At 43.4% G+C, this 16,912-nt stretch overlaps 1 protein-coding gene across 1 annotated transcript in view; it reads left to right on the top strand.

Moving 5' to 3' along the window:
- The window catches only part of rasgrf1 (Ras protein specific guanine nucleotide releasing factor 1), a 109,651-nt gene extending 93,366 nt beyond the window's left edge, over window positions 1–16,285 (top strand). Inside the window, exons 24-28 of the mRNA XM_078529921.1 lie at window positions 8,039–8,236; window positions 8,341–8,420; window positions 10,111–10,228; window positions 11,580–11,648; window positions 14,649–16,285. Of these exons, the coding sequence (XP_078386047.1) occupies window positions 8,039–8,236; window positions 8,341–8,420; window positions 10,111–10,228; window positions 11,580–11,648; window positions 14,649–14,741 (558 nt within the window). The 3' untranslated portion in view covers window positions 14,742–16,285. The remainder of the gene's footprint in view (window positions 1–8,038; window positions 8,237–8,340; window positions 8,421–10,110; window positions 10,229–11,579; window positions 11,649–14,648) is intronic.
- Window positions 16,286–16,912: the final 627 nt, after the last annotated feature.

The following is a 16,912-nucleotide window of genomic DNA, read 5'->3' as shown; positions in this document are numbered from 1 at the left end:
ACCAGTCTGCCATGAGGGACCTTGTCAAAGGCCTTACTGAAATCCATGTAGATAACATCCACTGCCCTTCCATCGTCGATCATCTTTGTCACTTCCTCGAAAAACTTGATCAAGTTAGTGAGACACAACCTCCCCTTCACAAAACCATGCTGCCTCTCACTAATACGCCCATTTGCTTCCAAATGGTAGTAAATCCTGTCACGAAGAATCTTCTCCAATAATTTCCCTACCACTGACGTAAGGCTCACCGGCCTGTAATTTCCTAGATTATCCCTGCTACTCTTCTTAAACAATGGAACAACATTGGCCATTCTCCAGTCCTCTGGGACCTCACCCGTAGCCAGTGAGGATACAAAGATTTCTGTCAAGACCCCAGCAATCTCCTCCCTTGCTTCCCTCAGTACTCTGGGGTAGATCCCACCTGGCCCTGGGGACTTATCCACCTTAATATTCTTCAAGACACCTAACACCTCCTCTTTTTTGATCTCAACATGATCCAGGCTATCTCCACACTCTTCCCTAGACAAACCGACCGCTAAGTCCTTCTCTTTGGTGAATACTGATGCGAAGTACTCATTTAGTATCTCTCCCATTTCTTCTGGCTCCACACACAGATTCCCACCTCTGTCCCTGAGTGGGCCTACCCTTTCCCTGGCTACCCTCTTGCTTTTTACATATGTATAAAAGGCCTTGGGATTTTCCTTAATCCTGGTTGCCAATGACTTTTCATGACCCCTTTTAGCCCTCCTGACTCCTTGCTTAAGCTTCTTCCTACTTTCTTTATATTCTCCATGGGCTTCATCTGTTCCCAGTCTTTTAGCCCTTACGAATACTTCCCTTTTCTTTTTGACTAAGCTCACAATATCCTTCGTTATCCAAGGTTCCTGAAAATTGCCATGCTTATCCTTCATCCTAGCAAGAACATGCCGGTCCTGAATTCTTATCAACTGACGTTTGAAAGCCCCCCACATGTCAGTTGTTGATTTGCCCTCAAACATCCGTCTCCAGTCTAGATTCCTCAGTTCCTGCCTAAAATTGTTATAATTAGCCTTCCCCCAATTAGGCACCTTAACCCGAGGACTCCTGTTATCCTTATCCACCAGTACCTTGAAACTTACTGAATTATGGTCACTTTTCCCGAAATGCTCTCCTACTGAAACTTCGGCCAACTGGCCGGGTTCATTCCCTAATACCAGGTCCAGTATTGCCCCTTCCCTAGTTGGACTATCTACATATTGTCTCAGGAAGCCTTCCTGGATGCACCTTACAAATTCTGCACCATCCAAACCCCCAGCACTAAGTGATTCCCAGTCAATATAGGGAAAGTTAAAATCACCCACCACATCAACCCTATTGCTTTTACATCTTTCCAAAATCTGCCTACATAACTGCTCCTCAATCTCCCGCCGGCAATTGGGAGGCCTATAGTAAACCCCCAACATTGTGACTGCACCCTTCCTGTTCCGGAGCTCTACCCATATTGCCTCGCTGCATGAGCCCACCAAGGTGTCCTCTTGTCGCACAGCTGTGATATTCCCCTTAACCAGCAGTGCAACTCCCCCACCTCTTCTACATCCCTCTCTATCCTGCCTGAAACATCTAAATCCTGGAACGTTTATCTGCCAATCCTGTCCATCCTTCAACCAAGTCTCTGTAATAGCAATAACATCATAGTCCTAAGTACTAATCCAAGCTCTAAGCTCATCTGCCTTGCCTGTTATACTTCTCGCATTGAAACAAATGCATTTCAGACCCCCAGTCCCGCTGTGTTCAGTAATTTCTCCATGCCTGCTCTTCCTCTTAGTCCTACTGGCCATATTCACTAGTTCACAGTCATTTATTTCATCTGCTGACCTATTGCTCTGGTTCCCAAACCCTTGCCAAAAGTTAAACCTTGTTGGTAATTTTTTCATTTGGGAGTTGTTTGGTTATTTTGAAGGGTGGGTGCATTGCACCAGGTGGGCATGTGTGTGATGAAGGAGGGGATATTCGGACTGGATAGCTAGCTATGCTGGTGTGTCAGGGAACAGCCTGATACAATGTCAAATGGATACCTGGTAAACAGTGGATCTGAGCTCTGGTGTATGAAGGAACAGACTTGGCATATGGGATCCTCACAGTCAGCATTGCGGCTGACAACATTCAAAGGAATGTTCACAGGTCCAGCTCGGTGCCTAACAGAGGTACGGTCAGTGACTGCCTGTGGAAAGGAAGGAAGTGACACAGGGACTGGTGGGAAACTCTCCCCTGCACAGTTTCTGAGGCCTGCACACAAGGTTTGCTGACTGTGAGGACATAAGGACGATGCTTGGATTGTACAATATATAGTCTCAAGTGCCTGATAGAAGCTACAATGGACAGAGCTTCAATAGTTCACATGGCAACCAGGTGATTTGATGACCACACAGTCTAGCTGTGAAAAAACCAGCCAGTTTGAGTCTGTTGCCATGGGTCACACACAGGTGGATGCAATGCCACGTTTCTTAATAGCGCCAGCTGTGCCAACCCAGAGCTGACCTTCCACCCAGGGCAGGGTTAATGGTCTGAGTGGGTGAAAGAGCAGATTGTGCCATTTGGAAGCTTATGCAGAGATTATCTGTCCACTTGATCCTTTCTTGAGTGTTGGTACCAGCATCTGACAAGGTGATGTATGAGCCACATAGAGGAAGGATTCTTGAGAGCATCTTCAAATGTTTTAATGAAAGATCTCAAGCCAGAAACCTTTTCCAGTGGAGGGGAGGTAGAGGGTAGCCATGTGGTGTGGGCTAGCTTACAAGGTGCCCTGAGCACTAAACCATTCTAGAATAGTCGTAATCAGATGGCAGTCTTAGGGGCAGATAGGTGTGGGTCGCATGGGGACAGATATTGTAGAACACGTTACCAGTTGTGAAGGAGTCTGTCAGGACTGTCACCACCACAGTAGAGGTCATCAGCAAGTTTGACAACTATCCCTTCAACTGGAAGGTCACCGGGGACACGACATGTCAATTCTTCAACGTCAGTTTCAGGTTCAGGCATGCCCATGGCAGATCCAGGGTACACATGACCAGCTTTGTAGGGTGCCAGCACTCCACAGTACTACATGGAAGGTGCTAATGGAATCTGGTAAAAGGTGTTGGTTAGACCATTTGCAATGATGTGTTTCCACTGACAATCTTGTGTAAAGTTGCATCAACATCTGGCATGAGAGGATTGTGGCTTTCTATAGTGCCCAACATCAGTAAACGTTGTGGCATATTGAAAACCCCCAGTGACTTCTTCATGAGAAATGATGGCTTAAGTTAGTCCTCAGTGACCCCCACATCTTCAGGACAAGCAAAGACTCCAAAGCTTCAAGGTCAATAAATCGTTGTAGCTCTGGCAAACTGCGGGTGGTTGTACATGTGGACATGGGAACAGAGTCTTCAGGAGAGAGTGAGGAGATGTAACAGCACAGAGCTTCAATCCAACAAGAGTCTTACAGTTTCAGCAGCATTGATTGGTTAGTGTGAGCTGACAGCAGAACACCCAGCGACACAGAGTTCTCAAATTGGCTGAATGTTCAGCAGTTATTTCATCATCTCCTTAAGCAGGATTGAGCCATTTCTGGGAAACAGGCAAGTGCATGAAGAACTGCAGAACTTTAACTGCTTGTTACTGCTGGCTGATCTGTTTGGACAATACCCTGACTATTTCTCTTTGTAAATATACACACAGCTCAAAACAATTGTCGTGAGATGAGGGTCAGGTGCTGTGACCTGGACTAACTGCACCAGCAGGGGATTTGTAAATGATAACGGTACCAGGCATTGGGTCTCCATCTCCACGGACACATTCCTATATCTCAGATTTTTATGGACATGTTCCCCCCTCTCTGGATATTCACAGACACGTTCCCCTATTCTGGATATTCACGGACACATTCCCCTCTCTGGATATTCACGGACACATTCCCCTCTCTGGATATTCACAGACACATTCCCCTATTCTGGATATTCACGGACACATTCCCCTCTCTGGATATTCACAGACACATTCCCCTATTCTGGATATTCACAAACACATTCCCCTCTCTGGATATTCACAGACATATTCCCCTATTCTGGATATTCACGGACACATTCCCCTCTCTGGATATTCACAGACACATTCCCCTCTCTGGATATTCACGGACACATTCCCCTCTCTGGATATTCACAGACACATTCCCCTCTCTGGATATTCACAGACACATTCCCCTCTCTGGATATTCACAGACATGTTCTCCTTTCCCAGATATTCACAGCCGGTTCCTTCTTTATTGCTAATGGTTGTTGTTTGCTCAGACACCCTGCAATAGCCGGTGCTCTGGGAGTTGACATCCCTTTGAAAATCAAACAACCCCTTCACTTATCTAAAAATGAAAATTTCATTCACATTTTATCTCAGCCTCGCTTGTCCATCTCTGCTTCAAAAGTCTGCTTTCCGCCTAACTTTTGATAATTTCAACCTTGCAGTCTATCTGACTCTAATTCAGTTAAATCGGCCACACAGACAGAACTATCCGCATTCACAACCATAAACCTACCTTACAATATCCCATAATACTATTATCAAAAAAATGATAGTTATGTAACAGATGTCATCAGTATGTAGAAATCTATCAACCTCTGCTTTGAACATACTCAATGGCTGAGCCTCCACAGCCCTTTGGGGTAGAGAATTCCAAAGATTGGAGAAATTCTGAAGAAGAAATTCCTCCTCATCTCGGTCCTAAATGTCCTACCTCTTATTCTGAGACTGTGTTACTGCCCCCTGCGAAAATAGAAAATGCCATGTTCAGGGGCAGGTCTTAGGATTTCTGGGCTCAACCGCCATTTTTGCCATGAAAAAGTGGTGAAATCTGGGCCTGATTATCCTAGTAGTCTCTCTTTATACTCTTTTGAGCAGAAGGCCTCAAGTGAATATCACATGTTCCCTCTCCAGGGACACCCAGGTGCGAACATAGGCATGAAGGAGGCACAGACAGTTGGGCCAAATGACCCCCTCGACTGCCCGCTGCCTGGACCTGCTAAAGTCTCTATATATGCTCAAGATCTTTAATCAATCAATGCCCTCCACCTCTAACCTTAATAATACAATTAACATACCATTAACACAAGGAACCGTGAAGTTTGTGTATTCTCCTCCAGCCCAAGAACCCTACAAGGTATTTGTGCCCCTCCCATTCCAGTCTCTTAAGCATTCCCAATTTTAATCACTCCATCCTTGGTGGCCATGCCTTCAGCTGCCAAGACCCTGGATTCTGGGGTATCCTCCCTAAACCTCTCTAACTCTCCACTTCACTTTCCTCCTTTAAGGTACTCCTTAAAACTGTCCTCTTTGACCAAGCTTTTGGTCACCTGTCTTAATGTTTCCTATGTTGTTCTGCGTCATATTTTGTGGTATAATGCCACTGTGGAGTATCTTGGGGCACTTTATTATACTAAAGACACTATCTAAATACAAGTTGTTGTTGTGTTTGTTCACCAACTAAAGTATCCTCAGCAACAAAAACAAAAATAGCCGGAAAAACTCAGCAGGTCTGACAGCATCTGCGGAGAGGAACACAGTTAACGTTTCGAGTCTGTATGACTCTTCATCAGTTCTGATTCCGTTTCGAGTCCGTATGTCTCTTCATCAGTTCTGATGAAGAGTCATACGGACTCGAAACGTTAACTGTATTCCTCTCCGCAGATGCTGTCAGACCTGCTGAGTTTTTCCGGCTATTTTTGTTTTTGTTTCAGATTTCCAGCATCTGCAGTATTTTACTTTTATCAAAGTATCCTCTGTCTTTATTGCAATTTACAAGACTGAGGTGGACAGATTTTTGTTGGGTAAAGTACATGAATCAAAAGCTGGTAAGTAGATTTGAGGTACAGATCAGCCATGAATGGCGGAGCTGGCTTGAGGGATTGAATGGCCTACTCCTGTTTCCACAACAGCCGACAAGTAAGGGTTTCTAAATCCTTTAACATCACTTTCCAATAATGTGCCTTATCTATGGTCCTCCACTCTTATAAAAGAAGTCTCTGGGTATCAGCTTGGATCTGTCAGTACCATTCCAGTCTGTGACTGAACACCAAACCCACCATCCGCCTAATGTACACCGCATGTCAAAATCAACCACTTGATCTGCTCTGGGTGCATAATATGTGTCTGTTTTGTTTTGTTGGCTATTTTGACACAGACATTAACCAAATTAAAGTAAAATAAAATATATAAGGTCAGATTTTGGCCTTTTTTCGAGAGGATGATAGTGGGGGTGGGGGGTTGATCGTGAGCCAGGGACCACTCCTGCTCCTCCAGGCTCCATAGGAAGAGTTTGATTTCGGAGCCACTGGGAGGGTGCTGAAGACTCCTGGGCATGGCAGGTTTTAAGAAGATTCCAGAAAAGGGTTCTCAAAGGTGGTTTGGCCCTTTAATGTATTAATTCAAGGGGATTTCAAGGGGACTGAATTCAAGCATCCACTAGGGTGATATAGGCCTCAAGAGTTTAGCAATGGAGCGAGAGCCTGTAGAGATAGTGAGACAGGTCATCCTGTTGCCAAATTGTCTGTCCAGTATCCATTTTACATCCACTGACCTGTACGAATTCCCAATCCCCAGCATTGGATAGTCTCTTACTACCAGTATCGTATACTCAGCAGTGAGTTCTGCTCTTCAACCTGCTCTCCTCCTTGTTTTTACAATCTTCCTCCTTCTGAGCAATCTAGAAGGTTTCGGAGTTCCAATTGTTTTCCATTGGAATGCTCAGTCACATGAGGTGGGAACGGGATAACATACTACTTCATAGAATTACAGAATCTTACAGTATAGAAGGGGACCATTTGGCCCAACATGCCTGTGCAGCTCTTCAAAAGAGCTATCCAATTCATCCCACACCTTCCAGGCTTTCCCATAGCCCTTCAAATTTCTCCTTTACAAGTGTTTATCCAATTCCCTTTTGCAATCAACCTCCACCACCCTTTCAGGCATTGTATTCCTGAGCATAGCAACTTGGTGAATAAAAATAAATATTTTCCTCACCTCCCCTCTGGTTCTTATTGCCAATTATGTTAAATCTGGGTCCTCTGGTCACCGGTCTTCCTGCCACTGAAAACTGTTTCTTCCTATCTACTCAATCAAAACCCCTCATCATTTTGAACATCTCTATTAAATCTTGTCCTAACCTTCTTGCTCTATGGCGAACAATTCCAGCTTCTCCAGTCTCTCCACATAACTGAGGGCCCTCAACGCCAGTACATTTTAAAAATTCATTCATGGGATGTGGGTGTCGCTGGCTAGACAGCATTTATTGCTCATACCTAATTGCCCTTGAGAAGGTGGTGGTGAGCTGCCTTCTTGAACCACTGCAGTCCATGTGGTGTAGGTACACCCACAATGGTGCTACGGAGGGAGTTTCTGGATTTTGACCCAGTGACAGAGAAGGAACAGCGATGTATTTCCAAGCCAGGATGGTTAGTGGCTTGGAGGGGAACTTCCATGTGGTGGTGTGCCCATGTGCCTGCTGCCCTTGTCCTTCTAGATAGTAGTGGTCATGGGTTTGGAAGGTGCTGTCTAAGGAGGCTTAGTGAGTTGCTGCAGTGCATCTTGTAGATGGTCCACACTGCTGCCATTGTGCGTCGGTGGCGGAAGGAGTGAATGTTTGTGGATGGGGTGCCAATCAAGTGGGTATATTTGTCCTGGATGGTGTCAAGCTTCTTGAATGTTGTTGAAGCTGCACTCATCCAGGCAAGTGGAGTGTACTCCATCACACTCCTGACTTGTGCCTTGTAGATGGTGGACAGGCTTTGGGGAGTCAGGAGGTCAGTTACTCGCTGCAAGATTCCTAGCCTCTGACCTACTCTTGTAGCCACAGTATTTATATGGCTAGTCCAGTTCAGTTTCTGGTCAATGGTAACCCCCAGGATGTTGATTGTTTCTAGTAAATATCCTTTGCACCCTCTCCAAAACCTTGACTTCCTTTCTAAAGTGTGATGTCTGGAATTGGATGCAATAGTTGGATGATGAAGTTACAATTTCTATCTGTCCCTCTCAGATCAGCAACTTAATAGCTTCGGAGATTTTGAAGAGCGATGATGTTAACATTAGAACGGCAGCCATTGAGAAATGGGTGGCGGTGGCGGACATCTGCAAGTGTCTACACAATTACAATGCTGTGCTGGTGATAACCTCAGCGTTGAATCGTAGTGCCATCTTCCGGTTGAAGAAGACGTGGCTGAAAGTATCAAAACAGGTGGGTGTGAAAGGCTGCCATTATTGGATTTTTTTTTCAGCCTCCTTCAGGTGGAGTTGGTCTGTACTCAACTCACTTCTCTTGCTCTCTCTCTTTTGCTTCAGACAAAGGCATTAATCGACAAGTTGCAAAAACTGGTGTCTTCTGAAGGACGATTCAAAAACCTCCGGGAGGCTTTGAAAAAGTATGTTTCAATTTCCTCAAGCAGATGCTGCATAGAACCACAGGAATAGAAATCAGTCTTGGACAGTTGTGTTAAACGGGTGCCAACTCTTGGGTTGCCTGTTACATGCCACCCCTAATATTGCAGGCAATGGGATTGACTATCAGATTGGGAGGATAACAGTTGGCCAATTTTTTTTTTGTTATTCATTCACGGAATGTGGACTTCGCTGGCTGGGCTAGCATATTTTGCCCATCCTTAGTTGCCCTTGAGAAGGTGGTGGTAAGTTGCCTTCTTGAATTGCTGTAGTCCATGTGGTGTAGGTACATCCATAGTGCTGTTAGGAAGGGAGTTCCAGGATTTGACCCAGCGACAGTGAAAGAACAACAATATATTTCCACGTCAGGATGATGAGTGACTTGAAGGGGAACTTCCAGGTGGTGGTGTTCCCATTTATCTACTGCCCTTGTCCTTCTAGATGGTAGCAATAGTGGGTTTGGAAGGTGCTGTCGAACGAGCCTTGGTGAATTCCTACAGTGCATCTTGTAGATGGTACAGACTGCTGCTACTGTGAATCGATGGTGGAGGGAGTGAATGTTTGTAGATGTGGTGCCAATAAAGCGGCTGCTTTGTCCTGGATGGTTTAAAGCTTCTTGGAATGGATTCTGATTTTGATTCTGCCATTTATGCACAACAGTCCAAGATCCAATTCTACCCCATTGAATCTGGGGAACAGGACTGAGCAGTAACAGTAAGCAACACAGCCAGCAAAGATCGTGGCTTCTACCATGTCTTGTTTTGGCATTGGCCAAAGTCTCATGCTAAATGATTACTGCCAAAGTCAGACCTGCCACATGCCAAAACTCCTGCCCACCTTCAACACACAAATTTGGGTTTAACTGTACTGGGGTACATCTCCAGAATAGCTCACCTACCTGATCCTTTCACAAGGTTGGTTTAGATGAAGAACATTCAACCCATTCAACTTCATCCATAAAATTACAGCCATTCAGCACAGAAGGAGGCCATTCAGCCCATCATGCCTGTGCTGGTTTTTTGAAAGAGCTATCCAGTTATCCAAATTTCTTTAACATTTCCCAAAAGTCCTGCAATTTTTTTTCCTTTTTAAGTAATTATCTATGGCCTTTTGAAATTCACCATTTAATCTGCTTCTGCCACCTTTTCAAACAGTGCATTCCAGATCATAACAACTCATTGCATAAAATAATGCCCTCATCTCCACACTGGTTCATTGGCCAATCATCCTAAATCTGTGTCGTCTGCTTATCTGCCAAAGGAAACAATTTCTTCTTATTTACCCTATTGAAACCCTTCATAATTTTGAACATCTTAATTATATCTCCTCACAACCTACTCTGCTCTAAGGGGAATAATCCCAGTTTCTCCAATCTCTCCAAATAACTGAAGTCCCTCATCTCTGGAACAATTTTAGTTAAACCTCCTTTGCACCCTAACCAGGATCTGGACATCCTTTCTAAAGTGTTGGGACATATTTCTGTCATTTGAATATCACTCCAAGGTGGTCCACAAGCACAAGTATTGTGCAGAGTGTAAGAGTTCTCCAACCCATTGCCCACCCACCAGCTCTGCTGATCCAGCAGCAGATACTGGATGCACATTCCCAGCTCTGATGTATAAGATGTCAAGTTTAATATTTACCGAGTAACTTCTCTCTTTTTGTTGCCTGAAGTTGTGACCCTCCGTGTGTTCCTTATTTGGGGATGTACCTAACAGACCTGGCATTCATTGAGGAGGGAACACCAAATTATACTGAAGACGGATTAGTCAATTTCTCCAAGATGAGAATGGTAGGTACATAGAGATTGGATTTGTCCCTTTTCTCTTTGTTTAACCACTTTTCCTCCTCTGCCACATACCATTCTCTGACAGAAAGTTTGAGATGTGCCTTACTTACAGAGAAGCGGTAGGACATAGTCTGATTTGTCATGTAGATCCAGGGCATGGCCATTCACCCAAGAACACCACAAGAGACCTGTTCTCAGATTCTCCAAGAACACCACAAAAGACCTGTTCTCAGATTCTCCAAAACTTCTATTTCCATGAGATAGCAGGAGAGAAATTTAATTCAGGAGGTGACACAAAATGGGTGCATTGTATCTGCCACCAGTTATACTCTTCTGTCCTAAAGGCATAGATTCTGGTGGGTACTAACTATCCTCTGGTACCTCATCCCAAATGGGCAATCTTCCTGTGTGATACAGGTCAATGTGTGGTCGAGGCTATTTGACAATTTAGGGCATCGCACTAAAGCCTGATCTTGTCCTCACCTGATAGAATATTCAATTCCAGCAGTACATGGTCCCTCAATAATGGTCTTGATCAGGATATTGGAATACTGTATTTCCCTCCCCTTGCCTAGTTAATCCCTGATGTAACTCTTTTGCTGCTGATACTGACTGGGTCTATCAAACTGTATATAAATGTTGATGGACATCTATCCATTCTTTTGTATTGATTAAGAGCTGCAGATGTGGAAATTTATGGAAAGCTTTTATTTAAACCTGAGGTATTTTAACCTGTGTATTGCCTGCTTTTATCAGACCTAGGAACTTTTGTACATGACCAGCTCCTATACTGAGCATTAATTATTAGATTGTAGGACAGTGTTAAATATGGATCAGAAATTTTATACAATAGGAATGAAAGAGCATAATTCCAATGGAATTCTGTACAATGTAGAAATTGATGTGTGTGTCAGTTGAATTTTGCATAATGGAACTGAACTGGGGAATGAACTGGTCTACACGATGTGAACTTTATAAGTTACGCAGAGATTTCAAGGAGCAGGGAAAGTAGTTAGAAGCTGAGAAACCTCCAAGCACATGGGGAGTAGATACTTGAGGCCAAGAGCAGTTGACTCACAAATAGAACATCATTCAGATCCACAATCAAATTTTTAACTCAACTGGGCAGTAAAAACTAGGTGAAGGACAATAAAGACAGCTCTTATATGGGGATAAAATAAAGGGCAACCAAATGGCCCTTTCTCATGTGCCTGTGTTATTTTATACAAGAACGTTAAAATAGACTTACACTGATGTGTTTGTTCAACTGTATCTGTCTTTGACTATTGGCTGGAAAGGTCCATCAATGCAATAGATTGCTAATCCTGTTTTCATGCTGTATTTACATTAACAGATATCTCACATAATTCGAGAAATCAGACAATTCCAGCAGACTGCCTATAAGATAGAGCAACAAACCAAGGTTGGTTCATTTTAAGTTCTGTGTAATTTGAAAGGTTTTGCAATATCTTTTCCTGAGTAGACAGTGTGGAAATAGTTTCTGATGGAGCTGTTTGAAGGAAGAATGCTGCCCAGGACACCAGTAGAACTCTCTGCTCTAAGCTTGAATAGCATCATGAAATCCTTAACATCAATTCAGCAGCAAATGCAACCTTGGTTTAACATCTTGTTCAAAGAATGATAGCTCTGACAGCACGGCACTACTTGAGCAATAGCCTTTTAATACACATATTTATTTTTACCCAATTTTTAGATTTTATTTTAAACTCATTTCCTGCCAAATTATTTCCCATTTTTCAGGTCTGTCTGACCTCACCATCTGCTGCAGGAAGGATGGATATGCAGACTGTTTTCACAACTAAACCAGTGCTTTCCCTCTGAGTTCACACACTATCCAAACTTGGACATATACCCGTCATGGTCTCTGGGTCAAGATCCTGGGACTCTCTCCCTATACAGCTCTGTAGGTGTTCCTTCACTACATGTGTGACAGCAATTCAAGAAGGTGGCTCACCACCACCTTCTCAAGGGGCAACTAGAGATGGGCCTTACCAGCGATGCCCGCATCCTGAGAACTTTTTTTAAATTAAGGGGAGCCTGGAAAGAAATAAAAACAGAAGGTGCAGAAAAACTCAGCAGATCTGACAGCATCTGTGGAGAGAGAAAAAGAGTTAACGTTCAGAGTTCAGAAGAAGTCGTAGGGATGCGAAACGTTAACTCTGTTTCTCTCTACACAGGTGCTGTCAGACGTGCTGTGTCTTTCCAACATGTTCTGTTTTGATTTCAGATTTCTAGCATCCGCAGTATTTTCTTTCATTTTAGGGTCTGGAAAGAGTTGGCTTGGGCACACTGTCGACTAAGGAGATGAATGTGGATAAAGGAATCCTAAAGCAGGAAATTGCAAAATGGTGGAGAGTTTATGGATCACAATATATTGAAGGTCACAACCCTGAATTACCCAATAAACCTGCTGGGCCTGCAGCATTTTTAAAACGTTATTCTCCATTTCCTCATTTCCCTTATCCTGTTCTTTTTTCAAGGGAACTGTTTTCAAGCCCAGTGCTAGGAAGCACATGCTTGCTGAGATATTTTCCTCAGATTCTGTGGGGGTTGGGAGGTGGAGGATTGATTACCCTTTGACCTCTACATAGCCCTTCAGACTGATAGCAGATCCAACTCTGGAACTTGTTACATTGAGCATCCTGGATGTGAATCCACATCCTGCATCTCTTTATCACAGCATTTCCTTGGGGAGATGCAATCCTATCATCCCAAATTAACAAAATAAAATGTTTTAAACAATGTGCTGAACTTCTTTCTGTTGTACCATAGTTTAGTGTCTTGTGAGAGGGAAATGGTGGGACAGCTCTACACAATGACCACTACACGAAATCTGAAATAACCAGTCTGGGAAAGGGGGAGGGAGATGATTGGAGGAAGAGAAGTGAAATGGTAGTTATCTTTCTTTAAAGAATAAACCTTCACACAAGAGATATAAAACTGCCTGATACTGCTTCCCCTTACTCTGCTAAATTGCTGCCAGGTCCCACCAGAGTGAACATGGATGGAAACTTTTTGTTTTTAAATAGCTACAAAGCTTTTGTTTCAGTGGAACTTCTGACCACTCTGCAACCAACATTTAAGATACAGAGCAGCCCCAGTAACCAAGTACATGGGATTCTGAGTGGAAAAGGTAGTGATGAAGGATAGTGAGTTGCATACATGGTTAGGATACTGGACTAGCAAACAAGAGGTCATGAGTTCAAATCCTATAATTCTAAGATGGGAGTTTGAATTCAATACACTAACTTGGAACTGTATTGCCATTCCTTTACTGTCGTTTGGTCAAAATCCTGGAACTTCCTTGCTAACAGCACTGTGGGTATACCTATACTACATGGACTGCAATAGTTCAAGAAGGCAGCTTGCCACCACCTTCTCAAGGGCAATTAGGGATGGGCAATAAATGCTGGCCTGGCCAGCAACGCTCACATTACATGAAAGAATTTTAAAAGTCTGCTAATTTGTGGGGTGGCACAATGGCTGAGAAGCTGCTGGAGTCAGAGTCATTACAGCACTGAAGGAGGCCATTCAGCCCATCAAGACCATGCTGCCTCTCTGTAGAGCAATCCAGTCAGAACTATTCCCCCACTCTGTCGCAATAACCCTGCAAGTTTATTTCCCTCAAGTGCCCATTCAATTTCATTTTGAAATCATTAATTGTCTCCATTTCCACCATCCTCATAGGCAGCAAGTTCCAGGTTATTACCACTTGCTGCACAAAAATTTCTTCCTCATATTATCCTCTACACCTCTTGACCAAAACCTTAAATCTGTGTCCCCTAGACCTTGTACCATCGGTTAATGGGAACAGCTTTTCTTTGTCTACCTTATAAACCTGCCATAATCTTGTACACCTCTATCAAATTACCCCTCAATCTCTTTTGCTCCGAGGAGAACAACCCCAGCTGTCCAACCTAATCTTGTGGTTAAAATCCCTCATCCCTCATGATTGTTGTTAAAAACCCAAATGTTTCACTGATGTCCCTCAGGGAAGGATACCTGTCACCCTTCTCAGTCTGGCCTAGATGTTACTCCAGTCCCATACAACATGGTTGACTCTTAATGCCTCGCCGATGACATCCACATCTAAAAAATAAAGGGTGGAAAGTAAACTCCAGATACCTAGATACCTCAGTAAGTGTGGTTTTCAACTGAAGAGGCAACAATATTGGGCTACCTATTAGATTTCTCAGGTCGACAATGAAATTGGGCCTCAGACTGTAAATTGGACATGCTGCATGTCTTCAACTATAATCAAATGCAATTCAGAACTTTACTCTGGTCAGGTTGTGGACTATAGAAAGATTTCATTTGCATGCTTGTCAACTGCTATGACCAACAACATTCATTTCAAAATCACCAAGTCCTCATAGGATTCTTCTTGTTTTGTTTCAATCAGGTGACAAGCTATTTACTGGTCCATTCAAATGTCATGGATGAAGAAAGTCTTTATGAAGCATCCCTGAGGATAGAACCAAAGCTTCTGACCTGAATCCCAACCATTCCTTGCATCAGAAACCTTGCATAAATGATGATATCACTGCTCTCCTCCAACGTGCTGTGCATGGGGCCATCGCTGAAAAGTAGACACGACCAAGAAAAATACCCGAGGAGTGCACCAACCATCTGTCTGCTCAGCAGGGGAATTTGACATTAAGCAGCTGCTGTACTTTTACTGTAGAGCAAATCTTTTCCAGAAAAAAAGTGCAGCAGTAGTAGGTTTTTGTGGTACCAATTGAATCATTTTAGCAATCTTAGAAAACCTAAGAAAAAACTTCTTTAAAAATATCTAGGAATGGATGGCATAATGGGCCAGAACACTGTCCTTTCTGGTTTCCAATCCAGCCTAGAATGCTGGGAATGAAAGCCTCTCCTCTCTGGCGAAGGGTTGTGTGATGTAGATGGTCAGCAGATTCCCTTCACCACTGGGACCTGAATTCATGCCTCAGGATGATGATGTGAATGTCTCATCTCTCAGATGAAGGGGGTTAATGCACTATCCTTTCATCCCTGGGACCTGCTTCTAATCCAGCTCAGCTTGATGGGATGAAGGCCCCTTGTCGCTGATGAAGGATCATGCCATCCACACACTCTCCTTTTATAACTGGGTAAAATGGTTGAAACCTGGATGTCTTTTCTTCCCTGATTGGTGATGTGAAAGTTCCCTTTCGCATGATGAAGGGCAATATGATGTAACTGATCAATACACCATCATTTTCTGAGAGGATCAGAGTTCATATCCCAGAATGTTCAGATGAAGGTTTCTCCCTCTCTGACCACTGAGTTTAGCTCACTGAACTTCCATCACTGGGTTCAAATTAAGTTCACACTGATTGGTCAAACATCTCCTTTCTTTGGTAAAGGCTGGATTAGCACCTTTGGGACCTTGGTTTGGATCCTGCTTATGTTGACTCTTTTCCTGGATGTTAAGGGTCTTAAGTGAAATGAGTCTGAGTAGTCGCAATCCAATTTTGGCAGATATAAGTCTCAACAATAAAAGATATGGCATCTATGACCAGTTAGCATCAATAATTAGTGTGGGAGCTGGAGATGTCACAATGATGCAGTAGGGATCCCTTCTGAGGTTAAGTTACATCATTTAGGTGGTGTGGAGGGGTTATTTACCTGCTCCTACCTCATGCTATACCTAATTACAGAACACTGAACATTAACAATTCCTCAGCTTTATTAATCCTCATTTTTATGAACACAAAAAAATTTGCTACTCTGTCCCAAACCAAGCTTCTTTAGAAACAATTCTGGAATCAAAATTCTGCTGAAGCTCATCTCCAGGCCAATGCTTCTCTGTAGATCTCAAAGCTGCTTTAAGTTTCACAGGAGCTATTTTGACTGGTACGAGATGCTCTGCACCCCCAATGTGTAGGATGAGATTTGTTGTGTTAACTCCGCGGAGGCTTTGGTTCACCTGTTAGAGACCCCTAAACAGAGATGAGAATCGTGAAGCTTAGGCTAGAGCTTTGCTCTACGTGTATTTAACATTATTTTATGAGTAAAGACATTTTTCACAAATCTGTTAACACTTTCTCGGAAGTTGTTTTATTTTAACTGCTCATTTAGTGACCAGCTAGTGAAGTGTACAAGCAGGATTCAGTTAGAGACCCACTCTGCAGGCAATCAACATAAGGTTTTGAGCATGATTACCTGCTGTTATCATCTAGAGCACCCACAACTCTCCAAAAAGGCCTAAGCATCGATTTGTCATGTGCTACGCGCTGTAGCCACAGTTGCCTAATACAAGATAATACCAGGTCTGAGCTTCAATTTGCCTTTCCAGAAGGACACTTAATCCTGAATGGGGTGAATCCAGAAGAAGGGGGCATAATAAAATTAGAGCTAGGCTGTTCAGGGCTGATGTCAGAAAGCGCTTCTTCATCAAAGGGTTGTGGAAATCTGGAACACAACCAAAAAGCTGTTGAGGCTGGTGGGGCGAGGAGGTCAATTAAAAATTTCAAAACTCAGATTGATAGATTTTTTTTAGGCAAGGGAATTCAGAGCTAACATCGAGTTACAGAGAATTGAGGCATTCAGTTTATGCCACCATTTATGTGCCTTGAGACATTTTATCACATTAAAGGCACTATATAAATACAGTTGTCATTGTTACGTTCCACATGAGCCTCTTCCGATCCCTCTTCATTTCAC

The sequence above is a fragment of the Cetorhinus maximus genome, chromosome 26 (genome assembly GCF_964194155.1).
Source record: "Cetorhinus maximus chromosome 26, sCetMax3.hap1.1, whole genome shotgun sequence".
NCBI lineage: Eukaryota > Metazoa > Chordata > Chondrichthyes > Lamniformes > Cetorhinidae > Cetorhinus > Cetorhinus maximus.
This window is presented reverse-complemented; position numbering and strand designations above follow the sequence as displayed.